Source organism: Antrostomus carolinensis, unplaced genomic scaffold (assembly GCF_000700745.2).
Source record: "Antrostomus carolinensis isolate BGI_N321 unplaced genomic scaffold, ASM70074v2 scaffold18561, whole genome shotgun sequence".
Classification (NCBI taxonomy): Eukaryota; Metazoa; Chordata; class Aves; order Caprimulgiformes; family Caprimulgidae; genus Antrostomus; species Antrostomus carolinensis.
Genome location: NW_010296460.1, coordinates 20,183 through 29,647, shown reverse-complemented (window position 1 = coordinate 29,647; position 9,465 = coordinate 20,183). Strand labels below are relative to the sequence as shown.

The following is a 9,465-nucleotide window of genomic DNA, read 5'->3' as shown; positions in this document are numbered from 1 at the left end:
CTGATTTCATAAAACTGTTAACAGCACGCTAGTGAAAAGTAGAAATGTCAACTGTAAGTCACCTTAATGTCTTGGATTCCAAACACGTACAGAAGAGCTTAATAAATTATTCCAAATCTTTTCTACTAGAATATTTCATAATTTCAGAAATATTAGAAGTTTTTCAATTTCTGAAAATGAAATATATTGCTTTTTTATTTCATTACAACAGGGAAAATTTCCATTATTTTTTGATATAGCATAGGAGGCCCTGCAGTAACATTCAAAAAAGTAATTATCCTTCTCTTTGGTTGATTCGGGGTTTTTTATAAAGAAATTATTACCTGCCTGCCAAAAAAAGTCAATTTTCTGACCTAACTTAACAAAGAAAATGAACTGTGATGTTATAAAGCTTGAAACTTTTTTTAAAAAGTCTGATAAAACTGTTTTGAGAGAACTGCATTCATCATCTGACAATTTAATTTCAACAACAGGCTAGTATTCTGACTTTGACAACATAATATTTTGATAACTCATTTCAGAGTAGACATTAATTCACTGCAAAGAATATGAGTTTTATCTTGAAGCAGAAATAACTGAGCTTTCCTCAAAAATGATCCCTTAAAAGCTTATTTGATAACTATACATTTGTACAAAAAATTAATTTGACTATGAAATGTAATGTTTTTCCCCATACCAAGTTACTCAAAGAGTTTTCTCCACTCTGTCAAACAATGGAGAATCTTCCTTCTCACCAACACCAGAAACAGCAGTTGCAGATTCCCTTGTTTGACACCCGGACCATATTATTCACACTTAGGCTGACTAGAATAGTTTTTAAAAAGTTGTACAAGTTACTGAAAAAGATAATGGACATGACTAGAAGCAAGGAAAACAAATTTCTGAGCACAGAAGCAGATAATTTAACATACTGAAAATAACAATTTAATTTTCCTTTTTCTGGATTTTTTTTTTCCTGTTTTTTAAAATTATTATTCTTAACAAGAATTCAGATAGACAGGAAAAGAAAAGGAATTTGTCTGGGACAACTCCAGTGTCTGGAATAAATGGTAAAATAGGCCAGCCAAATCCCCATCAACTCCTACGCTATCTTTTGTCCTGATGCAAATTTTCTTTCTGTAGACTGACAGGAGAAGGAAGACAGCTGTACTAGTTTGACCTCCCCACACAAAATTCATGGCTACAGAACCACCCAATATTCACTACAAATATTGCACAGATTTTTTTTTTAAGTCAGTGCAATGAAATCTGCTTTGAATTTCATAGCTTTCGTAGTAACTGAATTACAAATTTTGCAGTTATTTAAACCCTGCCTTTGCCATAGGAAATTCATTTTCTGGGCCTGACTCAGGCAGTTCTGACTTCCAGTGCTGTGAATTTCAAGCACAGCTTCAGGTCCCCTGCACAGGGATTCTTTGAAGTGTTTTACCAACTCTACCATTATAGTCCTTCCCGCACTAGCTAACCAAATCCAAACAGCCAGGTACGTGATGTTCCATCACCTAACTGTGTTAAACAGCTATTCTGAATGAGGATTTCCCAGGTGGGAGCAGGGAGAATTGCCCTACATATAGGCTACACACTAGAAAATGTAAAGGTCTTAAAATAAAAATGGTAAAAGAAAATTACCTCATTGTGTTCCCGATAACATGAACAATTTAGAACTCTGTTGTTTGGTTTTAAAGAAGAAAAATTGGGGGAATCAGTGCATGTATTATTACCCTAGCTCTTTCACATTCCTAACTCCAGAGACCCCTCCCATTTCTGCAGGAAAAACATCCTTTTTGCAATGACTCCAAGTTAATTCTCTCAACATTAGAAGGACATATATTTTAGCTGCCTGTATGTAAAATAGCAGCAGCAAACAACAAGATGATCTCGCTTTAGAGCAGCCAGCTACTGCAGGCCACCACTGATTCACAGATGTTATTAAGAAATTACTACTGTAAGTCTGTTTACCACATTTAAATTATGTTACAGTAGTAATGCGGCCACAGCATCTATTTATAGAAATAATTTCACCCAGCAAGAACAGTAACAAAAAATGGTTAACACTGGAATGAAAGCAACTGACATCATCCAGTGACTCTGCTGCAAACTTCTAGGACATGAAAGAGCTGGAGGACAACAGCAAACTATCAGGATATTTGGGGGTATTCTGCCCTCAACAGAAGTTAGACAGTCACCAAAATGGAAAAGAAAAATAAAAGACATGGTCAGGAGCTTAAACAGAGTTCTATATCCCAGAGTACTTGAGTGCTTCTGGTAGATTGAAAACAGCCTGAATAGCAACCATCACTGTACTTGGAACAATACAGAAAAGCCACCAAAATGTAACTGAATTTAAGACAACTGGAAAGAAAACATGTTAAGAACTAACACAGAAAAACAAATGCTAAAGAGTTTCCAAAAAGATCTTAAAGAAGACTCTTCACAAACTCAAAATGGAATTTCAATTACAAACAACAGAAGGCAGTAAAACGAAGAAAGGAAGATGTAAAATGAAAAGATGTAAAGGCTAAAGGTCAAATACGTAAAAGCAGTTCTTTTACATATATCAGAAGGGGCTTGTAAGAGAATGTGCAGGTCCCTGAATTTTACAGAAAATTAATAATCATTTAAGAAAAGTAAGAGCCACTCAGAGAAATGAGCTACTTTACTTCTTGGCTAAATGCCAAGTAGACTTCTTGAAACTGGTAACCAAGTTTCTACCTGCAGGTGTTTGTACAAGTCATATAGGTACACATATATATGTATATAGATACACAAACACATAGATATTCATATATGCCTTTTTCAAAAACAGAATTTAGATATGCAAATATAAAAGTCAATATAAGAACAAATTAAAAACATGTTAAATGTATTTTGGAAGAAACAAAAATAGGAGGGCATAAAAAAAAAAATATATGTATGGCCTCTCTAATAACCAACCATCAAAATATTTTTAGAATTATATTTGACATATCAACATAGAACACCTCTATCAGGCACAAATATTCTTTCTGCAAGGCAGCTCAATCAATACTTGGCATATTTGATTGTTGATAAGTAACCTCCATTATCAAAAATGTTTGCTGCAGTGAAAAAAGCACACAACTGGCAAATGACTAGAAGACTGTTTCTAATTTAACCCTCTCCTCACTGTGCTACAGTGCATAAAAATAAGGCCTGTGAACTTTTACTATCAGAAACTTTTCCTTAAGAAGACAACTGCATTTGTCATAGATCGTACGACAAACAGGAACTTGACTCCTGACAACTGGAAAAAAAAAATTCCCTACCTTCTTAGGGTCCATGTTGAATTTCTTCCTTCCCATGGCTATTTGCTTATTTCTTTGTGTAGTTTTGCTTCACATGAAGAAAAAGAAGAAACAATAAGCAGTTATCAGTTGCTCTTTTACAACAACAACAACAACTTGTGGATGAGTTTCTTTGATGTGTATTTTGGCTACTTCGTATTTTCTATCACAAAACCAAGACATTCACTTTTTATAAGGGGGAAAATGTTACTATTTCCAATTCCTTCAAGTGACTGCAGCTTCAGAGAACTGTATCATTATCAACTAGACAGTCTAAAATACTACATTCTATCCAACATATTCTCTATCCAAACAAATGACACACCTGAACAGGATAAAGTCAGGCTTTAGAGACTTTATAACAGACTGAATAAAGGTGATCCAATGTTTGTTTAGCACAATAAAGCTATTTTCATTTGCTATTCCGGGAAGACCTGTTCCAAGGTCTTACTGAATCATGCCCATATGTTAGCAACACTTACCTTTCTTCTACACTAGTCAGATTATCAATTTCTGTCATAACCTCAGCAATTTCAAATTTTAATCTCTGCCAAAAGAAGGAAGGACAATATGTTAACCTACATTAAAACATTTTTTAAAATAATCCATCATATACTAATATAATCAATTAGGTTTTATTTTTTAATATTTGCTAGTCATCTAAGGAAAAGTGATTAATCTTATGGCTTCTTTAGATATTCAGCTTAAAGATTTTACTACAACTGAATGACTGTTAAACACATGGATCTGAACTCCCAGTGTGTGCTCATGTCAGAGCATCAAGACCAAATTGCCATTATCAGTTTCAGTATAAGATTTCTTTACCCAGATTTTTCACTCACTCCTATCCTGTATGCAAATCTGCTGTTTAATGTGTTCTTGATTACATAAATCAAATGTGTACAGATGCACATATTACATTATATAAATACAGAAGCTACCATCTTTAAAAGCACACAAACGATGCATAAATCCTATTCATTATTAGTAATATTCAGCTTAAGCCATTTCTATGCTTTTATAACCATTACTTGGAATTCATATCTAGGTATGCAGTTTACTGTAACTTAACCTACTGAAATAGTCTTTTAAGGATCTTTACAGATAAACCAGTTACCTCAATATCATCAATCAGTTCTTTTTTCCTGCGACGAATATTTAAAAGCTCTTCTCTTTCTTCTATGGAGAGGTCATCAGGCACTGGAATAGACCAAAATGTACAGTCTTTTAGCATTTTCAAACATACCTCATCACAGAAAACTTAATAAACTTGACTAAGAAAAGTAAGTTTACATTAAACATCAGTGCTTTTTTTTTTTTTTAAGCTGGGATTATTTTCAGAAAGGAAAAAAAAAAACAACCAACCAACCAGAAAACCCAAACCCCCTTCCTCTGGTTGCTTTGTAGAGCAGAAATGCAGTTAAGTACACTACTGCTAACATCCCAGAAATACTTTTCATCAGTAGGTTATACAAATAAATACACTGTCAGAATCAATTATTTAACACAGTGTATCACAAGCTTATGTTTTTGTATAACAAAATTTAAATGAGTCTGAAGAATCTAAGTCAATTTTAAGTCTCTCCTTGGCTATGCTAAAACAAGTACGTTCCCTGTTGATGGGAATTAGTTGCTTCTGAAGATGCAAACGTGTTTCTGTACGCAGCTATAGCTGTCACTCCCTCTAGCAGCAGCCCCTTACCCTGTAGCCGCTGCCTGACAATCAGCAAACGTGAAAAGTTGTCCACACAAAATCTCTGCTTTTCTTGAGCAATTAGATTTTCCCTGGCAAGAAACTTCTTTGGACAGAGATTACTCTCTCTCACTTGTCTAGCACTAGACAGTAACCACAAATACCCACCTCCTTTGCAATGATCCTATAATAACAGTTTTAATGCTACCCACTTTCTTGGAAATAGTTCCTTAATTATAGAACAGCTTTTCTTTCTAGCTCAGTAAAATGGAACAACAAAAATAATTATTAAGATATTTAAATAGTTCTGTCTCAACAGCTACACACAATGAATGCAGTCATTGGGATGGCCAAAGCTGTTTTTATGTCATATACACTTGTAAGACTGTAGAAACAGGATCACAAGTGAAAGTTCAGCTTGACAGGAGTCTTTTAAAAACATATTTGAAACACAGCCTTTGTTCAAATCTTAATAATGAAATATATCGATTACTTTCAGCAGCCAGTGGTTAAGCTCCTCTCCTTTTAGGATTCAAATCATAACATAAAATCCAAATGGCAACAGATCTTGTTAGACATGAAGTAATTATGGCAAATGATCTCATTTAACTATTCCAGATACAAACATGATTAAATTACTTCCAGTTTAGGAAATGACAGTCTTCTGTTGAACAAATACCAGACTTCAATATGTTTACCTACTTTTTCCCTTCATCTCATCAGAAACCCACCCTCTCCTGAAAATTCCTTGCATGCAAATACCAATAAGATTATTTTCACATCAAACCTTACAAATACAAGTGCCTATATCACATCTGTCTTACACGTATACTCTAACATCTTAAACACCAAAACTCAGAGATTTTATGACTGTGGGCACACTGTATACATACACATACCACAAATACTCCAATTAGTTAACTGAGGACTGATAGTAAAAAAAATGATGACTGTTACCCAATGTTGATTATTGAAAAGGTAAACTATATAATCAATCACTCTCTTAGCCAGGAAGCACACTCAAGTACCCTTAAAGCATTTTTGCAGTATTATATTGGTAGATTACATTAGGTTAAAATTTTGCAGCAGCGGTGTTAGTAAGAGTTCTTCACTTTTTAACTTTTTGCCACAGCAGATGTTTTGGTAATTCTCATCTTCACTGACAACTGGAAATACTAATCAGAATCCAAACAGAAAATAATCCTTAAGCATGAAATATTAGGATTCATAGACGGTGCTTGATTTTTCCTCCAGCTGAGTTACAAAATATCTGGATTAACTGCTGTCACAAACTCTTCCCAAAGCAGAATGTCAGTCAGTGGTACTACGGTTTCTTCTCCCTTACATTACTGCACAGCAAGAGCTCCTTGGGACAGATTTGGAACAGCTAGAACAAGTGAAATGGCTATTTGGAATAAACAAGAATTGTGATAGTTTTCTATGCTCAAGCAATCCACCAAAGAAAATAAATCAAACACCCCAATCCTCCTCTACAGCTCCCAAAGACTGTCTGCTATGGTTTTCCCTTTCCTCTGATCACAGCCGCAGCAGAGAGACAACCCTCACAATATAATTAATGCTGTTAGATGAAAAGGAAATAAACTAAATGGAGTCAGACTGCCTTTTGCATTAGGAAATAACATCAAGTATCTATCTGCCAGATGCAAGACAAGAAAAGTCTGCTGGAAAAGAAGATTCTGCACTTGGAAAGCACTTAGAAGACAACACTTAGAAAAAACTGCACATTAATGCAACATCTTTAAATAACGGTATTAATATCAGAGCCAAAATATCTTCTGATAAGATTAAAAGGACTAGGATACAACTGACCCGGGGTTACAGTATTGCTCAGCTTCCAGAAACTACTGGAATACTCAATACTTTACTTCCACTCACACTACCAGTACAGAGAAGGAATGAGTGACTTGTCAGGATGACTCCTAAACACACTGTCCTATCATCACCATCCCTGTACTGGTTGTATGTCATCACTCCCTCCCTTCTCCAGTGCTGCTGTTCATGCTGATGAGAAAACACATCAACAGGAAAATGAACTCAAAAAAAAAAAAAAAAAAAAAAGGTTCGTAAGAGACTATATGTGGCATTATAGCTTGTAACTTCAGAGGCTGAAAGTGTCTGCTCCAGGAGGCAATGTGACTTCATGTTTACTGTCCCTGTTGTTTTGATTCTCTGTCTTAAAAAAAAAAAAAAAATTACCTGTATTTCTGTTTTTCAATTAAGGCTTTTGAAATATTAACATCAGAGGATGTGCCTACCTTACCTGAAAGGAAAGAAAGAGTGGAAGATACTCAACTGCAACTAGAACCAACAAAAAACCCCACTAACACAAAAGGGCACCCATCATTAGTAAAAGCTTTTCCTTACAAGTAAGGAAAAGTAAGGATCTACTCTGCATTTTTCACATCGATTATTCTTTGCTTTTCATTGATCTCTAAAGATTCAGAAACACCTAGAAAACATTAAAAACCCTACACCCTACTTCTAAATAGATAAAATGCTTTCTCAGTGATAGACTCAAATGGCAATCGGTCCTTCTAACTTAAGCACGAGGTGCCCTACATAACCTGCAATGCAGGGACCACAGTGAGAGCCTGAAAACAGTTTTCTTTGAAAAGCAAACCTGTAGAGCTGTGGTGCCCAGGTGTTCTTAGAGAACAGAACAAGCACTTTGAATATTTCATTTCGAGAATAAAAATCTTTCTTTTTATTTATTAAAAAAAATTTGAAACCCACAGTTGAAAATGTTTGGTGTCAAGGTATTCACTGCAAGCAAATGGGAGATGAAAAATGGCCAACATGCCACAGTGCACAACAGTGCGTTAACACATCAGTACAGTCCTAAGCAAACATCACAGATACATAACAAGGGATGATCTGCCCCGACAAGACCCCTTCCATAAGCCACTTCTTTTACTTCAGCAGCTAGAACACCTTCTGTTCACATAACCCTCCACACAGAAGAGCTCATAGAGCACGTATTAGGTATTTGTTCTGCAAGACAAATTTTCTAGCTGTCCTGAGTCATTTCCAAGTTTTTTGTCTTTCACCAATTCTAAACACAAAGTAGACAGGATGGGAGGAGTTAGCATGAATGTTTAAATACTGAAAAAGAACAAAAGCATTTCAGTATAGTGAACAAACTGCAGTTGAAACATACTCTTATGCTATCTTCTAATCTTTAAAGACAATGTACTAATCTAAGTCATTTGAGTGAAAACCTTTTACCTTACAGGGAGAGCATTTCCTTTTTCTAAAACTTCAGTTTCAACAACTATTAAATAGAAAGGCAATATATCTACTGATATTTTATTTAAGAAGAACAAAGTTGTTGAAAGTATAAATTGTATTCTTGGCCAAGTAGTAAGAAATGAAAACACAACACCATATCTGTTGCTACCAATACTACTCCTACTACCACCAGAAAAGAAGAAAAAATTAATAAAAGAAGAAATAAATTCCAATTACTGTAACTGATCTAAATGTACTTATATCAATTTCCTGTAAAGAAACACTTATTGGAATACACACTTTTAATACAGGTAATAAAGGTGTTGGGGAAAAAAACCCACACCAAACAAAATGTAGCTTGCCACAGACATCAGTGTGCTGTCCTGCAGTTGTGATGTCACTTTGTTAAATAATTTCCCACTACTGACAACAAAAGTACAGCATTCAAACAAGAGCATTAGCCCAGAGCTCTGACTTTTATGAAGACATAAGCAGCACTTTTGTGCAAGCAGGCACCAAAAAAAGAAAAGTCTTTTCCAGATTGAGAAAGAACTGCAACAGATCAATTGAAAAGAAGGTCAGAGGTTAGTGAAAATTAGGAACAAATCCTGTAACAGGAGACAGAAGTCTAGTGCTTTCCAAGTCCATACTCCTGATACTGTCATATTTTTCAACAGCAAAAATTAAATCATTTCCAGCTCTCCAATGATATTATAAGAACCAAAACTCGTGTTTAATTTTTTATTTTTTTTTTATTTTTTTTTTTTTTTTACTTATTAGCCTTTCAATTGTCAGTCACCAGCCAAGGCATAAAGCAATCTCACTCCACCACTTCAACTGTCTTCAGAATTCAGTCTCGCAAGAGAACACAGTAAAATAATCTACAGCCAGCAGAAAGAAAACATCTAACAATATCTTATGATAGATAAAACACTAATTCTGTAACCCCACTTGTGTAGCAACACAGCTCCCTGACTCTCATTGCTCAGCTAACTTTTTGGTTTCATAAATGTTTTCCTTCTTCCATGTCAGCTGCACATTGGTGGTCTTAAGTTATTTCCATTCCAAGCAAACAACAATTAGATGGAATTTAATTTTGCGGCAATTGAAACATCTTGCAAGTGTAAAGGTATTTACACAACACAAGGCTTAAAACTAAACAAACCTATCCTCGCCCATACACAGAATGGGAGACATGTTTCTTCTGGCCTTTAAAATAAT

At 34.9% G+C, this 9,465-nt stretch overlaps 1 protein-coding gene across 3 annotated transcripts in view; it reads right to left on the bottom strand.

Moving 5' to 3' along the window:
• Positions 1 to 4,536, bottom strand: part of CYTH3 (cytohesin 3) — a 21,832-nt gene extending 17,296 nt beyond the window's left edge. For all 3 annotated transcript variants that reach the window (XM_010178310.1, XM_010178311.1, XM_029087546.1), the window contains exons 1-3: positions 4,420 to 4,536; positions 3,785 to 3,849; positions 3,285 to 3,351 (exon numbers count right to left, since the gene is read on the bottom strand). In XM_010178310.1, coding sequence (XP_010176612.1) covers positions 3,285 to 3,351; positions 3,785 to 3,849; positions 4,420 to 4,536 — 249 coding nt within the window. The remainder of the gene's footprint in view (positions 1 to 3,284; positions 3,352 to 3,784; positions 3,850 to 4,419) is intronic.
• Positions 4,537 to 9,465: the final 4,929 nt, after the last annotated feature.